The 25,961-nt window shown below is 53.2% G+C and overlaps 2 protein-coding genes across 3 annotated transcripts in view; one reads left to right on the top strand and one right to left on the bottom strand.

Annotated features, from left to right (window-relative positions):
• The window catches only part of Fam163b (family with sequence similarity 163 member B), a 31,165-nt gene extending 11,154 nt beyond the window's left edge, over nucleotides 1-20,011 (top strand). Inside the window, exons 2-3 of the mRNA XM_057755339.1 lie at nucleotides 17,019-17,134; nucleotides 17,804-20,011. Coding sequence (XP_057611322.1) covers nucleotides 17,042-17,134; nucleotides 17,804-18,214 — 504 coding nt within the window. The 5' untranslated portion in view covers nucleotides 17,019-17,041 and the 3' untranslated portion in view covers nucleotides 18,215-20,011. The remainder of the gene's footprint in view (nucleotides 1-17,018; nucleotides 17,135-17,803) is intronic.
• A 1,450-nt stretch (nucleotides 20,012-21,461) lies between these two features.
• Adamtsl2 (ADAMTS like 2) overlaps nucleotides 21,462-25,961 on the bottom strand; it is a 32,147-nt gene continuing 27,647 nt past the window's right edge. The window contains exons 17-19 of one of the 2 annotated variants that reach the window (XM_057755816.1): nucleotides 25,785-25,961; nucleotides 22,878-23,022; nucleotides 21,462-22,089 (exon numbers count right to left, since the gene is read on the bottom strand). In XM_057755816.1, coding sequence (XP_057611799.1) covers nucleotides 21,971-22,089; nucleotides 22,878-23,022; nucleotides 25,785-25,961 — 441 coding nt within the window. In that variant the 3' untranslated portion in view covers nucleotides 21,462-21,970. The remainder of the gene's footprint in view (nucleotides 22,090-22,877; nucleotides 23,023-25,784) is intronic. The other variant, XM_057755817.1, reaches the window with a different exon arrangement.

Here is a 25,961-nt window from a genome sequence, read left to right as displayed (position 1 = left end):
TTACACAGCGGAGGTCTGTCTCCAACCCCAGACTGAGCTTTTCTGACGTTTGGATCCGTTGAACTCTGCCTGCCTGACATGTTCTTTGTGGGGTGCTCTCCCTCATCACCCCCTCCCCAGTTCACCTTCAGACTTGGCATCCTGCTTGCCCTCTCTCTCCTAGCTCTCTTTCCCCTGTTAGCACCCTCTGCTCTCCCTCCTTCTGCTTCCTAGGACTAAGATATATTCACACTGCCAGAGAGACTAAGCCAACACAAGGGTTGGTGTCCTGGTCAGTGTTGTTACTGCTGCAGGGAAACACTGTGATCGAAGAGCAAGCTGGAGAGTGAAGGGTTTGCTTAGCTTACACTTCCACATGGTAGCCCATCAACAGGACAGGAACTCAAGCAGGGCAGGAACTAATGCAGAGGTCATGGGGCCGTGCTGATTACTGGCTTACTCGCGATGGTTTGCTCAACCTGCTTTCTTATAGAACCCAGGACCACCAGCCCAGGGATAACACCACCCATCATGGGCTGGACCCTCCCCCCATCAATCACTAATCAAGAAGATGCCTTACAGCTGGATCTTATGGAGGCGTTTTCTCCGTTGAGGCTCCCTCCTTTCAGATGACTCTAGCTTGTGGCAAGTTGACATAAAACTGTCCAACACAGGGTAGAGACATAGATCCAGGCCCAGGATGTGCTAGAACTCAGCGAGTACTTGCTGCCAAATTGTAGGGAGATGTCTATGGTCTTCACACCCTGAAAGTGCCTGACCTCATCCGAATTGTGGGTAGATTTTTAAATGCCAAGTGTACAATGTGGGCAGTGAGTGCTGCTGGATTCCAGAGGAGGGAGCAAGGGTGGGATTCAGGGAAGGCTTGCTCGAGGAACTGGCTGAATGATGGCTTTGAACAAGAAGTTGAGGGAGTTCAGGGATGACTAGCAAAGTCCTCAAGACAAGAAAAACAAATTACTAGGTTTTCAGTTGGCAGGCTGGGGAATAAGTGTCTGCATAGATAAATTCAAGGAGTCCTGGAGGCTACCGAGGCTCCAAGCAGAACAGAGGGTAGGGATGGGAAAGGCGGACAACCATGGAGAGCCTAGGGACACAGATATTTGGGCCTAGGTCCTGCAGTTCTGCACTGAGAGACTGGTGAAGACACAGTAGGAGGGCGCTGTTCTGGAGACTGTGAGCTGCGGCTTGCTGAGGCTGTTCTCATGCACAGAGAACAGAACATCCGCATCCACCACCCTGCAGACCCCCGGGGGTTAGACACCCTTCCTACGCCAGCTCTTGTCCCCTCGACTTAACTCCTGTGCTGGGCCAGGGAAAGTGACTGCGATCAAGGCAGGCCTGCCCAGAACTCAGATTCTGCAAAGGAAATAGAGAGGAAAAGTGAGTGCTACCACTGAGTCCACAACACTGCCCGACCATTGCCGCACACGAGGCCTGAGCTAGGGTGTGGCCAGCCTGCCCAACAGCCCTGATCCTGGGGGCTCAACAGGCAGGACTGTGTCCCTGCTCATCCCTAGACACCCAGTGCAGCCCAGTGCTCATCACGCAGTCAGCATGACAGCGAGAGGGGCTGTCTAATGAGCAGCATGATCACTCTGTCCCAAAATAAGCGACAGAGCCAGGGGTGGTGGCACAACCCTGTTATTCCAGCATTTGGGAGGATGAAACAAGAGATCCTGAGATTGGGGCCAGTTTGGGCTACAGAGAAAGCTCTAGGCCAGCCTGGGCTACATAGTTAGATCCTGTCACAGGAAATAATATAAGGTGAGGAACCAGGACACAAGAATACTATGACAGGAGGAATGTCTAAGTTTCTGTTCTGGTCTTTCTGATGCCCAGGCAGACAATGATATCAAGCTGCCCAGACCTGTGCACTCACAGGCCTGGGCATGGGCTGCCTGGAGTGCAAGGCCCCTTGAGGTGGTCGGCGTGGCTAATGCCCAGGCCTGGTGCTCACCACACACAGGTGTGGTTTTGTGCAGTGTTGAAGGGACAGAGTTTGTTTCCCAGGTGGGCTGCCTGCAGTGACAATACTCACTCCTACCTGTGAGCTCCGAGTACTACCCATCCCCTAGCCTGACTGGAGTGGCTCCTTTCCCAAAGCCCACCGGACCTACTGGCTGACTCCTGACCTACTCACCTGATGGACTCAGCTCTCATTCTATTTATGTCTGTTCCCACCCACAGCCAGGGTCGGACCCACTATCAAACCAGAGACCCATGCTTACACTCAGTGGTTGATTGGGTTCTTGTCTAGAGAAATGAGAAGACCTGGGGGATGCCAGAGGCAGAGGCACGTGGGGGGGAGGGGGGCAAACAACCTGGTTCTGCTCCAGCCTCAGCCCCAAGTGAAAGCAGTTCTGCTCACAGCCCAGATCCAGCACTGATCCAGCTCTAGTCTCAGGCCCAGCCTTACTCTAGCCCGGATCCCAGCTGTAGCCCGACACCCAGGCCCAGCTCAGCCACACTGTGCTTCTTCCTGTCCTGCACCCTTGACAAGTGACACTGCTTCTGGAACTGGTTCCTTGTCCTGTAAGATGAGGTCTCTAACTCCAGTTCCGGGATGGTGGTGAGGCTCTAATGGGGGTGTCAAGGGCACTCTCCTTTGCACTACAGAAGCTTAAATTGTCACCATGCCAGTGTTAAAGGCAAATAAACTGAGTTATCTTAGGCTACAGGGTTTCCCAGTGGCACCCAACTGGCAAGGACCAGAAGCAGCTCTGCTCAGGTCTCTTTCTTCCCTGCCCCTTCTGGTATGTGACCCTCACCAGAGCCATGAATCATCCACGAGGTACCCCCTTGTGAAGTCTCTCCTTGGGCAACCCAGGAGAGGGCTCCAACCTGAGGCTCCCACATTCAGAGCTGTCCATATTCCCTTATGCAAGAGGAAGTCTCAGAGATAGGAGCTTGAAAGAACACTTTCCCTGCATGCAGAAAGCCCTGAGTTCCAGTCATCAGTGACACATAAACCGGGTATGGTAGTTCACGTCTGCAACCCCAGTGCTCAAGAGACGAGGCAAGAGGAGCAGAGGCCCACAGTCATTTTTGGCCCTCCTGGGAAATGTGAGACCCCATGAAACAAACAAACAGACAGACACATCTCGAGGAGATGTTGGCACACTGCCACCGCAACCACTGAGCTTCCAGTGTCTCTGCTTCACCATACTGGCATTTATGGAGTACCTGCTGTCTGTCAGGGCCTCTGTCTCAGGGCCCCTGTAGAACCCGAGGCATTAGGGAATCTAGCCTGAAAAAGCCAGAGCTGGTACCCCTGGAGGTCAGACATACAGCAGAGCTACCAAGAGAGACATTGCCAGGGCAAGGAGGGGACTTCCGGATCATCGAGGGAACTAACCACCTACATGTCCAACGCTGTCCTGTTCTGAAACAGAGACAGCCACCAGGCCTGGAGGACACAGAGCTGGGTGGGACCCAAGGAGTAAGGCTTGTATTCTGGAGACACTGTCGGGCTGGACTTGCCTTGGTCTCTTTCTTTAGTACAAGGTTCTTAGCATGTGGCTCTTGAGCTGGTTGCATCAGCCCCCTCTCAGAGCTGGTCAAGTGGGCCTGGGCGCTACCCAGAAGCCCCGAAGATAGAGCCAGTCATCCAGATACAGAACCCTAGGGGAAGGTAGACAGACAACCTTTGGGAATTGGCTGACAGTGTGCGTGTGCCCAGCAGGTAACAAGCTAGGGAGGGGACAGAATAAAGGGAACACTGGCTGTGTCTTACTCAGTTACTACTCCTGCCCCCTCAGGCTACCCAGGACCTGGTCTCCTGAGCTTAAGTGTGAGTTGTTCCCTGACCAAAACAGTGCCTGGCGTGCAGTGAGTTCTAAGTGAACTCGAAGCCTGCCTTGGCGGTGGATCAAAGGAGGCAGGGCAGGGGTCAAAGCCAAGGCATAGCTAAACCTCTTCTTAAAAGACTGATGGCCTCTCAGTACCACCCTTGGCAGGGGTATGGCAGGGGTGTTGCTGGGTAGCCTGAAGAGCATGGGGAGGGAGGGAGCAGGTGTTCGGCCTTTGTTAACAGCCCAGTATGCCCTAGTCTCCTCAGGGTTAGGCATGGATGCCAGGGGAGACTACAGCTAAAGCAGAGCGATGAGTTTAAGAGCCAGTCCCTCTCAGGGTCCCGGCACACTCATTTTCCAGAAGGCATGGGGTGGGTGGGGCAGTGTCCAGCGACTCTCTCAGCCCTATTTCACACATGTCAGCCCCTCTGCACTCAGGGCCATTCACAGAGGGGACCCTAGCACAGTCTAGAATTCCTGGCTGGGGTCAGAGTTCTGGACCGTGTTGCCAGTTAGGGTTTGGGAGTTTTCTTGCATCCCCAGAACTGTCAGGAAGAGATGGCGGGCCAGACAGAGACCCAATAAATGTAGTATGCGTGGGTGTCTGGTACAAAAGCCCAGCTGGGTCTGAACCAGAGGTCAAGCAAGCCAAGAAGAGACTATGGACCTGGTCCATCCCTCATCTGTCTATCTCAGGCTAGGACGGGGGAAAACTAACAGGATGGTTGCCCACCCAGCTGGCATTCAATTGCCCCAACCTCCCCTGCCCACTGGGCTGCTGCCTTCCTTTCCACACCCTTCATATACAGGGGCCAGGAACCAGGCCCTTCAACAGCCTCGCAGGACTCACATTATTGAGCCCTTGGGGTACATCCATGGGGGTCTCAGGGCCTCTCTTCAGGCCAGTGAGGGCTTTACTAAAAAATGAGACTTGAATTTGAGGCATCTGGACATGGGCCCTGTCCATGCTTGTATCCTCCATTACTTTTCTCTCTGTGAACATGTTCCAACCATGCATGACATGTTGTGAGGGTTAACCGAATGCTGGCACATGGTACCTGTTTAATAAATGGGGTGCTAACGTTTCCAGATATCTGGGCCTGGCACTCTCCACCCCTCTGGCCAGGCCCTGAACCAAGGATTGTACTGGAGAGGAAGTTGCAATTGAAAAAATAGAAACAAACAAACAAGACATAAAACCAGAAAACCAACAGCAGTAAAACGGATTTGAAACGGGACCTCTGCACCTTGTTATTTTTAAGGGGGAAGGAACTACAATCCCAGGGAGACCCTGAACGGGACAGCAGCTCTCTTGACTTGTGCCCTCAGGAGATGCTGGAACAGGCAGGTGAGAGCAGGAGCCACAGAAGTTAGACCCTGCTCCCCACTAGGTGCCCCTGTCACACTCAGGACCCTGTGGTAGTTTCCCTCACCAACCCAGCCCACACAATTGCAGACCGAGACAGCCCCCACTGTATGCTACAGTACTGCCCCCTTGTGGCTGGAGGACTGCCAACAGGTGGGAAGCCAGTTTTTCTTTCCTGAGGTGGTGTTGGAGCTGAGAGGACAGTAAACCCCTGTTCTCACACTTGCAGGCAGCTGGACCTGGCGACAGGTGACGGCATCAGCTCTGAATAGCATGCTCCCCCTCTCTCACCCGTGTATCTCTACTGGGTGACTGTGTGCGCTTGTCTTTCCAAATACTGGGCTGTGCTATTTCCTGTGTGTAGAACAGGCTAATAACAGCCCTACCTGGGTGTCCTAGGGACTGCAGGAGGTGGTGGAGGGGATCACATCTCTCCTTGTGTCGAGACTAGCGACGGGGTGTGTGCTTATTGTTATGAAGAGGCAGTGGGAACACAGTCAGGGTGTTTGAGTGAGCACGGATGTTAGGGTTTGGGAAGCCCAGCGGTAACACCAAAGAGGTTAGAGCATGAGGATGGCTCACGCCTGGGATGTTTCTGAGCATCCTCCTGTTGAAGAGTGGCTGTCTCAGCTTGGTTAGAATAAGCAAGGTCGGCTGTGGAAGGGCTGTCTTCAGAGACGGAAGCCAACTACACAGGTGTGTGACCATTTCAGAGCACCGGGAGGGAGACCTCTCAGCACTTTTCTGAGCAGCAGCTGAGCTCAGCCTTTAGAAGTCTGTCTGTGGTGGTTTGATTGAAAATGACTTCACTGGCACTATTGGAAGGTGGGGCCTTGTTGAGGAGGCATGGCCTTGTTAGAGGAAGTGTGTCACTGTGGGTGGGCTTTGAGGTCTCAGAAGCTCAAGCCAGCCCTAGTGTGTCTCATTCTTTTCCTGTTTCCTGTGGATCCAGACTCTCGGCTACCTCCCCAGCACCACGTCTGCCTGCCTGCCACCATGCTTCCCACCATGATGACAATGGACCGAACTGAGGAACTATTAGCCAACCCCAATGAAATGTTTTCCTTTATAAGATTGCCATGGTCATGGTGTCTCTTCACAGCAATGGACACCCTAAGACATTGTTCCTTGCCATGTTCACACCTGCATTTCCTCCTACCCCAGTCTGGAAGCTGTTTCCTCTCACTGAAGCACAGCTCCTTCTTCCGTGAGGCAGAGCCCCTCCTCTACCCAGGAGGGAGGGAGCTCTACCCTCCTATGTCACTTAGTACTCCCCCACCGCCCCATCTCCACCTAGTACCAGCCTCAGCCTCAGGCCACAGCTTCAGGCCTGACTGTCAACAGTGTCCACTTTTAAATCAGATTCTTCAGCCCAAGGAGGGAACTTCTCGCTTTTCTCCCTGATGGCGTACGATGGGGGATCAGATGGGGAGAGGCTCGAGGTTCCCTTCTAAGTCCTATCTCTCACTCTCCTTTGTTTTTGCCGTGTGTGTATGTATGTGTATGCATGTGTGTGTATGTATGTGTATGCATGTGTGTGTATGTATGTGTGTATGTGTGTGTATGTGTGTATGTATGTGTGTATGTGTGTGTATGTGTGTATGCATGTGTATGTGTGTATGTATGTGTATGTGTGTATGTGTGTATGTGTGTATGCATGTATATGTGTGTGTATGTGTGTATGCACGTGTATGTGTGTATGTATGTATATGTGCGCATGTGTATGCGTGTATGTGTATGTATGTATATGTATATATGTGCATGTGTGTGTATGTGTGTGTATGTATGTGTATGTAGGTGTATGTGTGTGTATGTGTGTATGTATGTGTGTATGTGTGTGTATGTGTGTATGTGTGTATGCGTGTGTATGTGTGTGTATGTGTGTATGCATGTGTATGTGTGTATGCATATGTATGTGTGTATATGTGTATGCATGTGTATGTGTGTATGTATGTATGAGTGCACATGTGTGTGCGTGTGTATGTGTGTATGTGTATGTATGTATGTGCATGTGTGTATGTATGTGTGTGCGCGTGCCTGTGTGTATGTGTGTGTATGCGCGTGTGATTGTATGTGTGTGTGTGTATGTATGTCTGTGTGTGCATGCGAGTGTGCGCGCCTGTGGAGGCCAGATGCTCACATCAAGTGTCCGCCTCTACAATTTTCCATCTTATTTCTGAGACACCGCCTTTCACCGAATCTCTGGTTTGCTGATACCCTGAGGTTATCTGGCCAGCTCCCTCGCCAGCATTAGGATTGTAGATGGTGCGTCCACATGAGTACTGGGGACCAAACTGTGATGCTCATGCTCTCTGAGCAAGCACTTTACCACATCTTCCTCCCAGCCCTCCCCTTCCCTCTTGCTCTCTCCCTCCCTCCTCTACCTTGTTCTCTCCTTCTCTCTCTACCTCAGAGAGACCATGAGACCCTTACACAAAAGCCCTGGTTTAGGAAACTGAGTCCTGGATCAGGTAGAGGCTGAGGGTTTAAAAAAAAAAATCTACTGGCTTCTGGAGCAAACCCACGGAAACTGTGCCCAGCAGGCTATAGCAGTGCTCGGTGCTCCCGGGGCCAGCACCCACTCACCCAAGAAGCCAGCCGCAGCCCTCAGACAGTAGCATTGTTTTCTCTGTACCCTGCCTAACCAGCTCTCTCTCTACATCCAAGCTGTGGGTCTGGGAACCCTGTGAGTTCTCTGGGTCCAGGCAGGATGCAGGATTTTTTCATGGGGTTTGAGGCAACCTCATCAAGGATAAACCTTAAGAAGTGAGAGAGCCCAGCTCCCTCCTGTTTCCAGCTTCCCTTTCAGCCTGGGCTTCCTCTCCCTGGAGATGTGTGGTTTCTTCTCTGCTCCTGGTTTCACCTCCCTGCCAACTCTGAGCCACATCCATGCAGGCAGGGACCGGGCTCCTGCCTTGTGGATCCTCTGTCTGTGCGGCTCTTAGACTTTGAGCCAGATGTAACTGGTCAGCATGTGACCTTTCAGAGTATCCTCCACAAGACTTTGAGCTCCAGGAAGGCTCCTCCAGGGACACAGGCACCTCTGCTGTCTTGGTTGGTCCTATCATCTTTCTGGCCTGTGTATTCCTACAGAAGGTGGGTCAGATCATGTCTGCAGAGATATGTAGAGGCCTGTGGTGCATCTGCTGGCTGGTTCACTCTGCCACCAGGGAAGATCATCCACCTACGGAGAACCCCAGGGTTAAATGGGCTCAGCAGCCCACAACACATGGCCAAGCTCAGTGGTCTGGCTTAGTCTGAGTTATTCAACTGGAGCCTGAGATGATCTTCCACCTATAATACTCTGGAGATGGCTGGTAGAATGTGCGGGTCCCTATGCTCCCTCTGAGGGGACCCTTAGAGAGTGCAGGCCACCAATCAGGCAAGCTCTGGACATCCCCATGTTTCCTATGCCAACAGCTCCCTAACCAACCCTGGGCCTAGGTTTATTAATCCCCTTGTTGTGGAAATTTTCTGGGGTCCACTACAACTTATGAGCCCCTGGGAATCATCCTGAGTCCTTGGGGAGCACTGTTAAGGCTTGGCAGTGCCAGGGGACACATTCCGACACTGCTGGCATGCCCTCCAGCCAGCCGCCTCCTGTCAGCCCTCCCCTTTGGTGGGCTCTGGTTAGTGTCTCTGAGACCAATCCAGCCACACAGAGCCGCTGAACACTTTCCCATCTATTTATTATTGAACGAACACAGGAATCTGGGAGCCTGCAGAGCGTGAAATTGGGAACAAATGCAGAGGAGGTCTAGACAGGAACCCTGCAGGCCGCTCTCAGCTCGCACAGGACCGCAGGGCCCTTGGGCTTCCAGGTAGCAGAAATACTTGTAACCAGACAGATGTGCTCGGGGGAGGAAAAGGGTTCTGAGTCCCCATAAGCCTTTGCCCAGACTCTGGCAAGGAAAAGAGGCTGTGAGGCCAGCCAGCCTGGATTCCCAGACAGAGCCAATCCTCCCTGTCCCAGCCTCAGTTTCTCCATCTGGAAGTGAGCAGTAATACCCTCACTGGGTTGGAAGAGACCCCCATTAAACAAGGAAGTTTCAGGATCCCATGCTGCCCCACTGTGGCCCAAGGCAGCTGCATTTGCCAGGCCCTCGATTCTGGTGCCCTGGGATGTTGAAAGTCCCTAGACCCAATGAGGCAACTGGATTTCCCCTGGCCACAGAGCACCGGCCTTCACAAAGCTGTCTATGTGTCCTGTATCCTGTGGGACCCTGGCAGGGGCTAAAGTGGGGTGCAAAAGTCTTCTAAGGCTAAGAAGACAAGGTGGGCACAGTGCGGGAGGCAGAGAAAGGAGTGGGTTAAACACAGAATGCACAGTCCAGATGGCAGCTACGTGGGGGGCTCCTGCCAGAGGAGGGAGCTCACGGGAGGAGGCAGGTAGAGGCGTCTGGTTCTGCTGCCAGGTGTTTCCTGCCTCGCCCCCGCCCCCGACGCTTGGGCCTCTACACAGGAGACAACAGGAGCTTGTAACATGGCTATCCTCCAGGCTGGCTGCCTAGACATGGGTTATGGGAAACACGCTGTCACTCACCAGAACCACAGGCAGGTTCCAAGAATGGGTGGAGGGTCCACAGAATAGTTCCATCCTATACTCTGTCCTTGAAGAAATCAGAGCTGGGGCTGGCAAGCATGTGTTTATAAGGCCGTAAACCTGTTTATGGTCCCAGGGGGGCAATTAACAGTTTGGCAAGAGCCTTGCCAAATTTCATTGGCTGGCATGAGAAGACTGCAGAGTCGCCATGGGGGTGCAGACAGACTGTGGGGGGTCTCTGCCAGGTGCCACTAGGCCTGCTTTAGTCTTTGACTGGACTGTCCTGGGTACTTTAGGCTTTTTCTCTCCTCTCTTTCCCTCAAGGACCAGCATAGAAACTTCCTCATCCTCCAGGAAGCTCCCTGGGCTCCTTCTCCCAGCGATCCAGCCCAGCTCCCTCCCTGAGCCCCAAAGCCTTCCTGTACTCTTAGGTACTCAGGTTTGCTTTTCTCGGAACCTGTTGGGAAGCCTCCCTCAAGTCCAAATGAATCAGAAATCCTGTCCCTAACACCTTGACTCCGTGCCAGGCGCTTCTTACATTCATGGCCCTTACATTTGGTTGCATATCTAAATCACCAAGACCCCTTGCAAATTGATTAAAAACCAACCAATGTTCGAAGCCTTTGACGACCTGTACTGAGTCAGCATTTCAGATGAGGGAGCTGGGGCCCAGGAGGAGGCCTCTGCCCTGAGGTGGGGGCAGAGGATGCGGCTGTGGAAAGTCCAAGTCTCTGAAGAGAAGTGTAGGGAGAACTCAAGAGCAATGGGGTGAGGTGGAAGGAGGCGGCCCTTGGTCCTTACTCTCTTTCCATTGACTGGAAGCATGCTACGTGGTTCCTTCTAGCACGGGTGTTTTTCAAAGATGTGGTATACGCTGGAGAGATTCAGGAAGGCTTTCTGGATTAAGCAAACGTATGTCGGGCTTTGATGGCAATGAAAGTGTGGGCAAAGGGGTATCCCAGAGGGAAGGCAGGTGGATAGAGCCAAGGGAGGTCTGGTCACCCCCGAGACTGTTGGTAGTTAAATATAGATGATGTCAGGCTGAATGTGAGCAGAACTGCCAGTGGCCTGAGTGTGTGTCTATGCCGGGCCAGCCCTGGGACCTGGCACCCGGCACCCATTGCGGGGGTGTGTGTATCAGAAAAGTGATGCTGAGACGCTCCAGCTGGATGGCCTGGGTGTTGGAGCAGTGGCTGCTGACAGCCCTGGGCACCTGGCCTAAGCTGGCATCTTTCCCATCATGCCGACAGGCTGCCTGCCGTTGGAGAGGACCCAGGCCCTAAAGAGCAGCAGAAAACAGCCTGGGCCAGGAGAGGGATGCATGTCTCTCAGACCTGGGAGAGGCTCTGTGGCGAGTGTGGCCAGATCTTCGGAACCAAAGAAGGACTCGTGCCTCTAGTATGACATCATCCTGTCCCTCGCAGAATCTTTAGTGTTTCCCTAACCTTCCAAGGGAAGGAACAGAGGCATCTGGGGTCTGTCTGGTGACTGACCAAGGAAGCGCTAGGCTGGTCCTCGGGTTCTGTTTGAGTCATTGTATAGAGCACTCCTCTCCATGTCCTGCAGAGGTCCCTCAGCCCTGTCATGGTTCTTGTGAGCTCTCTCCTCCCTCAGCTCCAGTCGTGCATCCATGGAGACACCCTTCGCTGGGGCATATACTGCCAGGAGAACCCAGCCCCAGTCCCTGTGACTGTCAGTGAGCCTGTGTGTAAGCCCCGTGATGGGGGTGGCCCATTGAAGGGCTTTCAGTCTTGACCTTCAGGGCACTAAATTCCAGCTTGCTGGCCACTTGCCTCCCATTTGGCCTCTCTGAGTGCAGCAAGTTCCCACCAGTATGGTGGCCCATGGGGCTATCTCTATAGTCATCTGTCTTGGGTGTGGACAGCACAAACCCACTTAAAGTGGCATCTTTACAGGCTCAGAGGGTCCTGGAGACTCAGTCAGGACATCTCCACTTCTGCGTCTGCGGAGCCTTCTGACTCTCCACACATTTGGCTGAAAATGACAGCCTTTGCCACATGTGGCTTCACACAGGCCATTGACAGCAGGGACCAGTGGATCTCCTAACTCCTTTCCCCAGGAGAGAAGCTGTCCATCCCAGGCTAGGATGCGCATTCACCTCAAGCCCATTTATATCCCTGCTGTCATCTAAGGACAAGCAAGAAGGGTAGATATGCAGCCACCACCTCTTGGCTCAGAGGCAGAGCCCAGAGAGGAGAGCAAGGGTAAGGCTGTACCCCAAACCGTCTGCTGCAGTGCGTGTTCCCAAGAGGGTGCCACGGGATTCAGGACCATCGTGCAGGTGAGGTAGTCATGTGGTGGGGGGGTAGACGGAGTGAGCCCCAGAGACCCACACATTCCTAAGCACATCCATAGATCTTGCTCTAAGCTGACCCAGAGTGCTTGCCTTGCTGGGACTGGTATAGAACAGGCCAGTTTCCCTCTCTGAGCTATGTGTAGCACATCACTGCAAGCAGACAGCCAAGGGGGCCATGGGGGACCATGCCATCTCAGAGAGAAGGGTCTGTCTGACAAGCAGGGAGATGATAGGGATGACTCCTCTCTCCTCTTACAGGGCCCTGTCCCTGCTGTCATGGCTTTCAGCCATAAGACACCAGTGTGTGCCAGCCTGACACATGCCCAGTCACCTCACTCAGGACATTGTTCAGTTTGCTGCACCTCCCAGGTGGATGCTCCTCAGTCCTTTGCCTACAGCATCAGGGTTCTAGTACCTGTCCCACCCTCCCCAACTCCTCTGACCACTAAGGGGGGCTTTCTGGGATCTCTTCAGCGATCCCAGAAAAATCAATGTTTCTTACACCCCAACAGAATGATGAGAGCAGGGTGACTGAGTCTTGTGGTCACAGTGAGCACAGTTTAGGGTCGTCCTCCTGAGAGAAAATTGTACCTGGACAGGCCTCCTTCCAGCCGCCTCTACTGCACACTGACTCTAAGCTCCAGCTCTGTAGACCTGCGGCCCTAGCAAGGCCAGCTAGCCAGCTGGCCTCGGCCTCCCGAGAGGCTGAGGGGGCTAGAGTTGCCAGGCAGTATGCCCAGGAATGTGCAGGGTCCCTAGGGCTCCTTCCCTGTCTGGGTCTCCAGCGTGTCTGCACCCCATTGTCTCACACTTCAGGGCTGTTTGGACTTGCTTGTATTTGGTTGGAGTTGTCCCTATGTCTGTCTGTGTCTCTTGCCTTGTCTCTCTGGGTCTGTCTGGACCTATCTGTCATCTGTCTGTCCATCTGTATTCTGGGGCTTGAATTCCCGTTCCAACCTTGCCTCTGGCTCACAGCATGGCCTGAGCAAGATTCTCCTTGGCAGTACATGTCATATCTCCTCCATCTGTACCCAGGCCCCTGCTTGACCTCATGAGGCCATCTGACCCTCCCAAGTCCAGCCGCAAATATGTGTGAACGCCTCGTATCCACCCTCCTCACCCAGACCTGGAGAATCAGAACAAAGCACCAGACTTCCAGTTACTCTCCTACACTTCTGGGAGCTGATCAGTCAACCCCAGTGCCAGCAAGTCTTGGCCAGGTTTAGCAGAAATTCAGAAACGTGTGCATGTTTCTGTAACAGCAAAAGGTGAACAACAGTGTCTGTGGGATCCAGCTGGGTGATCTAGGCTCTTCTAAAGGAGCTTGACCTGGGTGTGAAGAGGCCAGGCAAGCTCCGCAGCGGATCAGAAGGCTCGGTAAGGCTGTCCTTGTAGCACAGGCCAGACTGTGCATGAAGCCAAGGAGGGCACAGATATAACAGCACCTTCTTTCTCTGAGAGGGGAAAGTATTCTTGGGTGTGCGTTGAGGACGTGGCCATGAAAGGAGAAATGCAGAGCTAAGATAGATTGTTGCTTCCAGGGCAGAACATAGGAAGGAAGGGAGGGAGGGAGAGAGAGAGAGAGGAAAGAAGAAATGAAAGAAGGAAGGAAGAAAAGAAGGAAGGAAGGAAGGAAGGAAGGAAGGAAGGAGGGAGGGAGGGAGGGAGGGAGGGAGGGAGGGAGGGGGGGGGAGGGAGGGAGGGAGGGAGGGAGGCAGGCAGGCAGGCAGGCAGGCAGGCAGGCAGGCCTCCAAAATGCTCCCGGATTTATGCTGCGGTCTGTTTAGCCAGGCACTTTGTATAATTGAAAAGAAAATTTTCATTAATTTTTATATTTGAAACAAATGAGGAAAAGACGAATCTGAATGTGGGGTTGGTGGGGAGCCACTGTGAAGAACTGCCCTGGTGCCTCTGAAAGTCCTTTCATTCAACTCCGTCCTCGTGGGAGCGAGCAGAGAGACAAACGGCAGGCTTTCAGGAGGCTTCGGCGGAACGCTGACATTGCCGTTTCAAAATTGCTGCAGATGCAAGGGGGAAAGCAAGGAAGTGTAGGATGTTAAGAGAGAAGTCAAAGATCCAATTTTAATGACTAAAAAACCCAAACCAAAAAACCAGAATCCCAAAGTTTAAGTGCAAATATCAATAGGAACTCATGTCTTAGGTGTCTACTTCTGACAAGGTAAAGCATATCGGCAGGTGGTGCCTGCTTGGAGTCTCAGTACCTGGAAAGTAGAGCTCGGAGGACTGGAGGTTCAGGGCTAGCTTGGTCTACATGAAGCTGTGTCTCGAAAAAATTAAGCTAAAATTGTTTGGCCAAAGAGATGGCTCAGTGGGTAAGAGCTGTGTACCCATGAGGATCTGAGTTTGGAACCCCAGCACCTGTAGCCCTGGGAGTAGGGGGTTGGAGACAGGAGGATCCCTATGTCCTGGTCCCCAGTTTAGCCAACAGCAAGCTCCAGGTTCAGTGAGTAACCATGTCTTAAGGGAACAGGGCATGCACACAAGTAAAATAATAACTTAGTTCACAATAGAAGATGCCCATGCTCTGGTTGTTGTGAACACTGAGACGGGGAGCTACCTCCTATTAAACTCCACCAAAGGCTCATGAGGTCGCCAGGATGGAACAGCAGCAGCCATGAGAGGCCTCCAAACCCACAGCCTCGCTGGAACAGTGTGACCACTGACTGCAGGATAAAGACTGCAGTAGATGGAAACACGCCAAACAGTGAGCAACGAACGCTGCAGTGAGCCTCAGACAGCCTCAAGCCTCGGGGAGGCTCTGCCTGCCCTAGGAGGTGATGGGGGAAGAACTGGGCATGGATGCCTCCCATCGTCAAACGAGCCTTTGCTATCACAGGCTCAGCAAGCTCTTTGTAACTTTATCTGGAAGAACCTGAATAGAAAATGTGAAAAAAATGAAACTTTTGGGGGGGACATAAAAATCACTGTTTTGCATTTGCTGTGATATTGCTAGAACAGTTGGGTAGCAATCAGGAGGGGACATCACATGATGAAAAAACTAGACGGAACCACTGTCAACGCAACATCACGAGAAGGGGAACTGGCCCTAGGTCTTGAAGGTGACATATAAGGAGGCCATCTTAGAGTTCCAAATGGTCCCGAAGGGCCTGTTAGCAGCCACATGAGGAAACACGCCAACTCTAATACATAGAAGATTCTGTAAGATGAATGAGTACACTTCTCTCTAGCCACATGGCAGGGAGGCAAGAGAAGGACGGGTGAGAACTGAGGCGTTCTGGAAGGAAAGGGTCTCACACGAATGGGGTCCTAATGTGTACCGACCCACGGTAAGGACGGCATCTCGGAGAATGGGGAGGCCAAGCAGAGCAGAGGCTTTTCCGAGTCCCCATCCTTTGTCTGCACAGAAGCGCTGGTTAGTAGACTAAGATGTGCGGGGTTTCCTTTAAAATGGTCCGGTTATTCCCTCCAGGCCATCTCCACCAGGCCCCACAAAACCAGAACGTCTTAGGAGTAGAGGAAGGGATGGGCTTGTCCAGGTCCTGTGGCTGCCCAGGAGTAGAGGAAGGGATGGGCTTGTCCAGGTCCTGTGGCTGCTCAGGAGTAGAGGAAGGGATGGGCTTGTCCAGGTCCTGTGGCTGCTCAGGAGTAGAGAAAGGGATGGGCTTGTCCAGGTCCTGTGGCTGCTCAGGGAAGGACCCTGGAAGACAGAAGGGCTGTAGGAAAGCTGCCAAGTCTCGCTTCAGCTGGCACCAGCCACGACTGGAATGGTCACCCTGCAGAAGACAAGGGAAGACGGCAAAGGAGAGTCTGTGTCCTGGGGGTACAGGTCCATCCGGACGATCCCTGCAAGCAGCGCGCTGATGCAGGCTGCCAGCTCCCTGCAGTTAAGAGCTCACGGCATCAGGACCACAGGAATCTGTCTTCTAAGAATTTATTCTGAAAAAGTCATGGGGGTTGATTCTACAACACGGGGGGGGGGGGGGAGCTCACCATCGCTTCCCTATAATGTCACTGGGACTATATTTTTTCTAAATATGAATTTCATAAATAAAAAGAAATTGTTTATTGTTTTCAGTTTCATGATATAAAAAAGTACTAGAAAAAAAATCCGCTTAGTTGGTATTGAACTGAGCACTTAACAGTGGGAAAGATGGGACTGGAGAGGTGGCCCTTCAGTGAGGCATTTGCTGCTCAAACACAAGAACCTGATTTTTATCCCCTGTACGAAGCCAGATGTGGTATGCACATTTGCAATCCCAGCACAGGGAAGGTGGAGAGAAGTGGACCCCTGGGGCATGCTGGCCAGCCATTTCAACTATTTTGCAAATACCAAGCCAATGACAGAACCTGTCAAAACAAAATACAACCAAACAACTCTCCCCATTCTTGCTCAAACAAGGGACTGTCAGGGAGGCTCAGCAGATGGAGGCGCTTGTGGCTAAGCCTGACAAGCCGAGTTCCATCTCTGGGATGCACCTCCCAACACTTGGGAGGCAGAGGCAGGAGGATATCTGTGATTTCTAGGCCAGCCTGGTCTAGAGTGAGTTCCAGGACAGCCAGGACTAAGCAGAGAAACCCTGTCTTTGAATAACAAAACACAGCACAGCACAGACAAACAAAAAAACCTCAGAACAATAACAACATAACAGAGCACCAGCAGCTTCTTCCAAAGGACCCCAGTTCAATTCCCAGCACCCACATGGACGCTCACAGCTGTCTGTAACTCAAGTTCCAGAAGATCTAAAGCCTTGCAGCATCCATGAACACAGCATACGTGGTGTACAGACATACACGCAGGCAAAACCCATACACATAAAAATTAAAAGTAACTTCAATATCTGACTATTAACATTCACCTTTTGCAAATGGAGAAACTGAGGTTAAGAGGTGGAACAGGCTTAGAGGCTTGGATCTCCTCTTGCCTGCCCCATCCCAGGCTGATCTCCGGTTTGTGGTATCCACATTCTGGCCTTTTGCATTAGGCACTACCAATGCTGTGCCCTGTGGTATCTGTTGCAGGCTGTTGATGGAGAAGTGGGCGGATGACAGCCGGGACTGTGGTCATCACTGGGGGCATCTTGGCAACTGTGATTCTGCTCTGTATCATCGCTGTTCTGTGCTACTGTCGGCTTCAGGTACTCCCAACGGATGGGGAAGGGGACCTGGTTGGGTTGGAGCCTGAGGGTGGCTCTGCAGGGAGAGCCCCCAAGAAGACAAAGAGGGCCGGGATCCAGGATGTAATGGAGGAGGTACAGTCAGATTTCAGGGGAAATGCCCAGCAATGGGGCTGGGGGATCTCTGCATTTCATTGATCAGTTACCCAGCTCACTCAAGGCTTTTGCTGAGGCTCAGAGGGACTCAAGGACTCTCCAGTGGCGCACAGTCACCCTTCAGGAAAGCGGCAGCGAAGAGTATGCTGCCTTGCCTAGCCTTCCCTGACTGAGCTTTAGAAGCTTCTGAGACCCCATGGTTCCCTGACAGGAGTAAACACCTGTGTGTAAGGCACACCCAGTGCCTATGACTCAACTCTAAGATCTGAAATGGCTTACCCAAACCTACCACTTTCAGGTTTCTTAACCCTGCCTACAAATTGGAAATTAGACTTACATCCAGTTGTGTGGGTGAGATAGATAAGTAACATTATTGCAGGGACTTCAGCCAGCTCAGAGCGGCCTGGGGTAGATGCTGGGTGGTGGTGGAACAGGTGGAGGAGACTGAGCAGGGTCACCCCATAATCTTGAGGGCTACCCTCTGGTCAGCACTGGTGAGAAGCACCCTGTGGTCACCTGGCCCTCTGTCCACAGTACTACTGCTGCAAGAAGGACGAATCCGAGGAGGACGAGGAGGAGCCCGACTTCGCCGTGCACTCGCACCTGCCGCCCCTACATTCCAACCGCAACCTTGTGTTGACCAACGGGCCCGCTCTCTACCCAGCTGCCGCCACCTCCTTCAGCCAGAAGTCCCCACAGGCCCGCGCCCTCTGCCGCAGCTGCTCCTACTACGAACCGCCCACCTTCTTCCTGCAGGAGCCAGAGGAGGACGACTTTGAGGGTGTGCGCAACGGTGGGGGCCGTGTGGCCTACAAAAGCATCAGCCAGGAGGACGTGGAGCTGCCCCCAGCGACCTTTGAGGGCCTGCAGGCGCTCAACCCCAACCGCCTCTCAGCCATGCGTGAGGCCTTTTCCCGAAGCCGCAGTGTTAGCACCGACGTGTGACAGGCCTCCATACTGCCGAAGCATCCAGCCCTGGAAGGTCTTGAGATCATGGCAGGATCCCCATGGCATGCCCTGGCCCCATGCCCAGACCTCTGCTCAGCCATGTCTTCCCTCTATCCCTGTCCTAGGGGCTCTAGGCATGGGGAATCCCCGGGCCCTTTACAGGGATAAAGTCCAATGGATCAGGTGTGGCAGCTCCTGGGGACAGCTGACCCAAGAAGGGAGGCGGGGGTCAGGAGGATAAGGTAAAGCAGTGTTGGGGCACAGGGACTAGATCCTGTTCCCAGGAAGTAAGAAGATGGCTAGTGTCAACCCCAGCAACTTGTCTGTCTCTGGCTTCATTGCCTTAACCTGTCCCTCCCTCCAGGCTTTGGGCTTCTTACTTGCTCAAGGGAGCAGGGGCCTCACTGGCTGCCAGTGGCCCTACAAGCATGAACCTTCCTTAGAGACCGTGGACCAAATAAACATTCTGTCCCCTCACCCTGTCTCCCCCTTCCCATCCTTCTCCTCATCCTCTCTCCATTCCTTCTCCCAGCCTCTTTGACTCACGCTCCTGAACCTAGGTGCCAAGCATCTGCCCCAAGCTTGAAATACCCGTTGTGCTGGGCCCCCTGAGAATGGACAAGCCTCCCTGTAGAAGGCAGAGTTTTAGGAGACAACAGTGCTCTTGGGATGCTTTCTCTACCCCATCTGTTTTTCCATGAGAGAAGAGGCATGGGGACAGGGGACGCTACTCTGGGAGGGTTGACACTCAAATTTACACATTCAGTATTCATCCCTAAACCCAGTCGACCACAGACACATCTAGCAAGGTTGCTGATGCACTGAAGGTGACCCGGCTACGCAATAGGGGTCTCAGGTGTGACTCCTGGGCAGGCCACCCCATCCATGGACTTGCATCCCCATCTAGGTAGTGGGGGATGGGAGAAGAAGGGTGACTGCAGAAAGCCCTTGGAACTTTGGTCCTCGGTGGGAACTGAGGTCCCTGGGGGAGCTGAGCTATAGATCATCCACTTCCTGTTTCCTGCTTGGAATGAGGCCCCAGGCCTAGACAGCCAGAACTGGCTGCCCCTGTGTGGAAGCTTCATCTCTACCCACGATGCTCCAAGCCCTCTTCCTCTGGACGAGGAATTGGTGTCAGGTGACCACCCCTTGAGGGTGCCCCAAGCCCAGGACCCCAGCCCTCGGGAGTGCAGTTCTCTGCTCTGAAAGAGACACCATTCTTGGTGGCACAGCCTCAAGAGGCCCTTCTCCTTGGGACCCTAGTTCATCTCCAAGCCCTGTAGTAGAGCCCGAGACGAGCAGGTGCCCCGTGAAGGTACCTTCCTATAGAACAGCGGCCACTCCTGAGCCAGATACCACAGCAGGGCCCTCCACCCTTGCTACAGGTAGCTGAACTATGCTAGTGACGGTCTGCTGTCTTTGGCATTCTGAATTGTTTTTTCTCCTTTTCTTTTCCTTGCCTTAGTTTGGTCTTGCTAACAGAATCCACCCTTAGAATCACGGAAGTCCCCAACCTACCCCTTTCCCCTCTTCTTCCTTTGTCCCATTCTACCCCTTGGCATCAGTCCTTGCGTTACTTGGGGTATGGGTGACTCAGGGAGGGGGGCTCTGGGCTGTTCTGTCTCTGTCTCCTAGCCCCTCTCCTTTTTTAACCTCCAGCATCTCTGTATAGCTCCACAGACATCCTGGAAGTGAATTAAGCATTCATCCCTACCAGCTCACTCAATACCACCATGGGACCTGCCGGGGACCCACTAAGCACCCCTGAAAAAAGCAAAAGCCAATAAATTTGTTTCCCACACCATGGCACTAGACTGCTTGTTTGTCCATCCACTGGGCACTGTCGGGCACAGACCCTCTCTGGAACCAGACAGAGTTCACCTTCCCAGCCCAGTTGGTGAGTTCTAGCTCTGCTCAGAGGGGCTGGTAAGAGTTCTCAGGCAAACGGGGCATTATAACAAGCCACCTTTGTTTCTCAGTGCCCCCAATGGCTTTCAAGATTGTTGTGCAACAATTTGAAGAGCAGATTGAACATGATGGGTTGTGTTTCTTGAGGACAAGTGGCTGACCGTCCCTGAGCTTGCATCAGCTTAGTGGGACACTCATGCTACCCACCTCAAAACTGATTAAACTAGTCAGTGCTGGGGACATGCCTGACACAGCCTGGCGTAGCTGGGTATACACTAAAGGCCAACAGAGAGGAGTATGGAATAAGACAAAGAGGGAGGAAATCAGGAGGAAAAGGAGCCTGGAAGAAAGTAACGATGGGTCTTAGGTGTGGTCGAGGCACAGCCCCTGAAACTCAAGGAAGCTGCTCTAAGCCCAGCTGGTGACCTGAAGCACAGCCATCTCCCAAATCGCTAACTTCTGGCTTTGGGGGACAAAAATAAAATCTCTAGGAGCAGCTATCTTGATCCAGTCCCTGTGGACACAGAGGAGCAATAGTGCACTGGACTGTGTGGCTGCCTCTCTTTCCTCCCAAACCCTAAACACTTCAGGAACAGAGTTGTATGACAGACCTCTCTGGGGCAGACTGACCCCAAAGCCCAAGAGACAATCATCAGTGTCTCTACTACCTGGGCCCAGAGGACTCCTCCGTGGTCTTGAGACTGACTAACCACTGTCATCTCCGACTCTGCCCCTGCCTCCCTAGTGGCTGTGCATGCACGTGTGTCTGCACACACATGTGTGCTATTTTCTTTTCCACTCTCTTCCACTCCAGAAAAGCCAGACTGAAGCAGCTCCATCCAATAGCTCCCTTGTATCCCTGCACCCACAAGGAACCACCCTGATGTGAGAATCTGGGTTCATGGCCCTGAGGATGGTCCTCAGAGAGTAGCGGATGACCTTACATGAAACCTGAGCCCACAGTGGCATGTACTTTTGGTGGTCCTGTCCTGTATCTTCTAGCCTTTCTGTTCCCTTGGCTCCCCCAGCATTCCAATAGCCCTGTGTTCCATCCCAGCAATAAGCCCCAGACCAAGGGCAGCTAGAGATGGCTGGAGATTCATGCTAGATTCTATCTCAACACTGTCCTGCTGTCCACAGCACCCATCCTTGTACACTCCCTGCTCTTCTCACTGCCTTTTGTCTACTTTATATATCAGACCACCCTGTTCCCACCCATCTCTGCGCCCACTGTCCAGCAGAGGAACCCTGGCACAGCCTCCCTGAAGCTCCTGAGGCTGTCCACCATTTCTGCCCGAAGTGAGTGAACCCAGCACACTGCCATAAATACAGACACTTTATTAACATGCACCAGTGAGCAGGTGGCAGGGACACCACATGAACAGGGGCCGTCCCTTCCATCCAGCACAAGAACTCCAGGAGGGGAGGCACGGTGGCACTAATGCCTTAGGATGGGGTACCTTCGATACTTCCAGAGACAGGGCAGCCTGGGCTCCTCAGCTGAGCCAAGACCCCGCAACCAAAGAAGGGTCATCTTCAAGTCACCTCGAGAGGGTTCTTCCACCTCAGAGAAGGGCCTGGAAAATGGGCAGGTACTGCCTACTCTGGGTTCTAGACTCTGGTCCCTCTAGTGTGGGCACAGACACAGGATCCTGGGAGTGAAAGTATGGCTTCCCGCAGCAAGGTGTCTTTATCTGAGAAGGGGCCCGTGGGCTCTGGAGGCTCTCCCCGAAGTCACTTGTTCTCTGTGTCACGTCTTCACAGCCCAGGATCTCCTCCTGCAGGTTGGGTGTCCAACGAGAGCCCCAGGATGTGGCGCGCAGGTCTCGGGGGCCACAACACCAGCTAAGAGTGGGGAGGCCTGCAGGAGCGGCAGCAGGCTTTGCTGTAGTACCAGTGGCTGCAGAGGTTCACTTTGATGGCCAGTGCGCAGTTGGTGCCCGGCTGGTCCTGGCAGCTGTCATCTTAGGATGGGACACAATACAAGGGGGGAGGATGAAACGCCAGGGGGCCCCAGAGGAACAGCTCCTAGGGTCCCCAACTCTTGCCAAAGTGTCTTCACAAAGTCAGAAGCTCACCAAGGGCACCCCAGAGTGAGTGACACAATGACTGACAACAGATGAGCTCCCCCAAGCCTAGGTCCAGAGCACACCACATACTACAGATTTCCAGCTCTATGTCTCTGCTACCCCTTCCTAATCCAAGGCCCTCTCCAGAAAAACATGGATCTCACTAGGTGTTCCATCTGTTCACTTGGGGAAGGAAGTAAAACCCGGGGATTTTGGATCGTCCCTGGTCCTTCTAAGAAGTCCAAACCCTTCCAGGGCCTGTGGATTCCTCTCTCCTTGCCTCAGCATTCCCAAAATAGAATTCATCTTCCTCTACATTTGCATGCACTCTGGAGACTAAACCTTGTCTATCTTCCCAGGTACCCAAACCAGAGACCATGCCTAGCTCCTACCAGCCTGCCTCCTGAGAGTCAGCACCTGCTGTTCAGGCCAGGTCGTCTTGGTCCCTGGTCCCACAGCTTGCCTCAACCACCTTTTAGGTCAGTGATTTTCCCGAGACATGGGTCTCTGTGTGGATCCCTGAGCCCCATCGAGGCCCTCCCCATTAGAGAAGACCTCTTCTGAAGCACACCCGTGCGTCTCTCTGTTTCCCTTATTAATGCCTGGTGTTCGTTCTGTCAGATCCTGGCTCTGCCCACAACTCCCGCCAGCCCCCACCCTGTGTCCAGCCTCTTTCTTCTCACCTGGGGGTTCTGTAGGACACGGCTGCAGGTCGCAGGCCTGCCTGCCCACAGGCTTCACCAGGGGGTCACATCCTCGGACGATGTCGGTTCCCTGATAACACTTCACGTCTCGCATCCTCACGCCTACTCCACATGTCTTGGTGCACTGGTGCGGGACAGACAGACACATAGGTCCATAGCAAGGCTCCCCATGGTGACAGAGACCGGAAATCTCATCACTCAGCACTCTCCCTTCTGTGCCCTAACCATCCGCAGGCTGGTCCAGGGCACACCCACTCTTTGGAATCTAGCACCTGAGCTGGGGCTGAGCAGAGGTAACTGGAGGAAAGGTACTGTCTGGCTTCTCTGCCTCAGTTTTCCCAGCTTCACAATGAGAGGGTGCCAACAATGACCTACTAGGTGCTCAGGTCCCATCTGTCTGAGATTAGTGACACAGAGAGTTTGCCATGGGCTAATCAATGCAACTTCCAGAGCCATCACACTGCGCCCAGATGTTCCCCTCAGAAAGCCTGCTGAGCTACCCAGAATACCAGGGACATCTGCTGACCCCAATTACCCCGCTATTCCCCTGCCAAGATCCTGCAGGCAGTGGTTCCCTGATGTGATGACCCCACATCACCCAGGCATGCCTTGGACCTGAGGTATGGGGAGGCCCCCGCCCCAGGCTCACCCCAGTCTGGTTACCAGACACAGAGGAGCTGATGAAGGCTGGCATGAGGCCATCTGCCCGCTCACCCGCCCTGGGGAGAGGAGAGGCTGGCTTGGCACAGGCGATCAGAGGACACTTTGCCTTTGCAGATGCCTCTGAAGATAAGTGGGCTCCCAGCAGGTCCTGGCACCTGTTCCTCTGTCCAGGAGATGGATGGGACAGAATGATTGGGCGAACAAACACTGAGCTGATGCATCATGATGGGGCAGTCGTAGAGAAGGACACTGCCCCAGCCAGGAGCAGAAAGGACAAACTTCCACGTGTCCACCACTCACAGATTCCATCTGCTCCTGCTATCTCCTCAGGGTGATGTGGGAAGCACCCCTTCCTCATGGCTGCCTTGGGGATCCTCCTCATTCATTCTCTCCCCTTCCCATCATCCAACATGGTCCTGGACTTACTCGGCTGTGGCCACTCAGCTACCCTAAGACCAGTGTTCTTAAAGTACATGAGCTATTGGGCTTCCCAGACCGCAGCTAGACCTCCAGCTGTGATCAGTCAGTTCAGAGGGGACCTTCATTCCAGAGGCACCTGTGTGTTTCTCTGCCTTTTTCCCCAATGATACTTGTTGGTCCTCAATCTCTGCCATGCACCCTCTCGGCAATTGCAGCCATACCACCCTTCCTTCTTACCTTCAGGGTGATTGGCATTGATGGATACCAGAGTTTCTCTGTCTCTCTTTCTCTCTCTCTCTATGTCTCTGTCTCTGTCTCTCTCGCTCCCTCGTGTGTGTGTGTGTGTGTGTGTGTGTGTGTGTGTGTGTGTGTGTGTACAGAAGAACTCTGGAGTTCCCAAGTCCATGCTTGAGAAGGGCAACAACTAGGGCCTCACCCTATGGAGCTCTTGGACTTTCAAGTTTTGGAATTGTAACCCACCTATCCCAGCAACTGAGCCCAAGGAGGACCTATGTGTTGGGGTATTGGATGCTGTACCCCACAATGAAGGCACTGGGCTCCAGACCCCATCTGACACTCCACGACTACCCCTAAGCATTCCAAGTTGAGTTATGTGGGAATCAAAGCCATAGGCAGCGTGAAACCCCGGGTTCCTCAGCTTGGCCACAGAAGCTCCACCCTCATCTTGCCCAGGGATGCTTAAAGATGGCTCTGGGCCCTCCCTCCGTGTCCTTGCACAGGACCGATACTGTTACTATGGGATGACATGGCAGATGCTGTTGCTATGGGACAGCATGGAGGTGGAAATGGCTTCTAGACGTTGATGTGAATTAATAAGAACTGACATCTAGGTGATTGCCTCTGTGATGTTAGGAAGGCTCAGGATGGTGACGAGCCTCAAGGAGTGGTCTGACTTCTCAGGCAGGATGGAGAGTAGCTGAGGGGCAGATACCTTGCTGTGCCAATCAGAGACTAGAAAGGGAGCCACGCCCACCCCATGGCTAGGGGACCCTCCCATTTTGCTTACACTTCTCTGCCTGCCCATCACTTGCCTGTGGGTTGAGGCTACTCACACTTTAGACTCCTTGCCCTGGACTCCTTGGATGGACTGGTTTGCACCTCCTTCCCTTTGCAGAGTCCTCAGCCCCATGTCTAACACACCTTGGAAAACTCTCTCAACTTCAGTTTCTTCCTCTAGGAAAGTGATACTTGGAAAAGAGACTTTGGGACAAGTGCTGGGCCACAGCTGCCCTCAGTGACCTCTGTGGCAACAGGTGATGGCTCCGTTTCTGCTGCAGGAACGAGGGCTCAGCTCTATCTTGCCTAGCATGCTAAGGAGCCTGTAGAACCGAACAGGCAGTAGAGCTTGTGTCAGGACAGCTTGCTGCTCTGCCCACTGATCTAGGACTCACATTTTGCCATTTGTATGCCCAAGTCTCATATCTCTGCTTTAGCTATGACTCAGCCAACCTTACCCTCTGTGTCCACCGGGATTGGACAACCCTTTGGAGAATATCGGGTATACTTGCTACCAAACACAATACTTAAAAGCCTCATTTTTAAGCCACACAGGCCCACAAAAAGAGTAGCAGGAACACCAGGGTAAGATCAGCAAAGGCTTCTGGGTAGTGACAGCTCTCCACCAGTTGATCTAGAAGCATCCAGGGACAAGCACCCTGGCTGACTGAGGCTTGGAGGGAGGCTTGACCGACATGGGCCAAGATGGATGTTCTGTGGCAGGATCAGAGCTCAGGCCTGGTTTAAAGCAGCCTGGGGGTAAGGGAGGGCTTGCTGGGTACTCACCTCTGACCAGGGGCTAGTATACCACTTGAAGCAAGGTCTCTCAAAGCATGTACTCTCCTCAGGGGGCTTCCTAGATAACCCACACTCGGGACCACTGCGCATCTGAGGCTTCCCATTGGCCAGCTCCATGCAGAGAACCAGCCGCTTTTTCACGCCACGCCCACAGGTGGTGTTGCA

Source organism: Chionomys nivalis, chromosome 22 (genome assembly GCF_950005125.1).
Source record: "Chionomys nivalis chromosome 22, mChiNiv1.1, whole genome shotgun sequence".
Classification (NCBI taxonomy): domain Eukaryota; kingdom Metazoa; phylum Chordata; class Mammalia; order Rodentia; family Cricetidae; genus Chionomys; species Chionomys nivalis.
The sequence above is the reverse complement of the archived record's forward strand: the minus strand, read 5'-3'. Positions and strand labels throughout refer to the sequence as shown.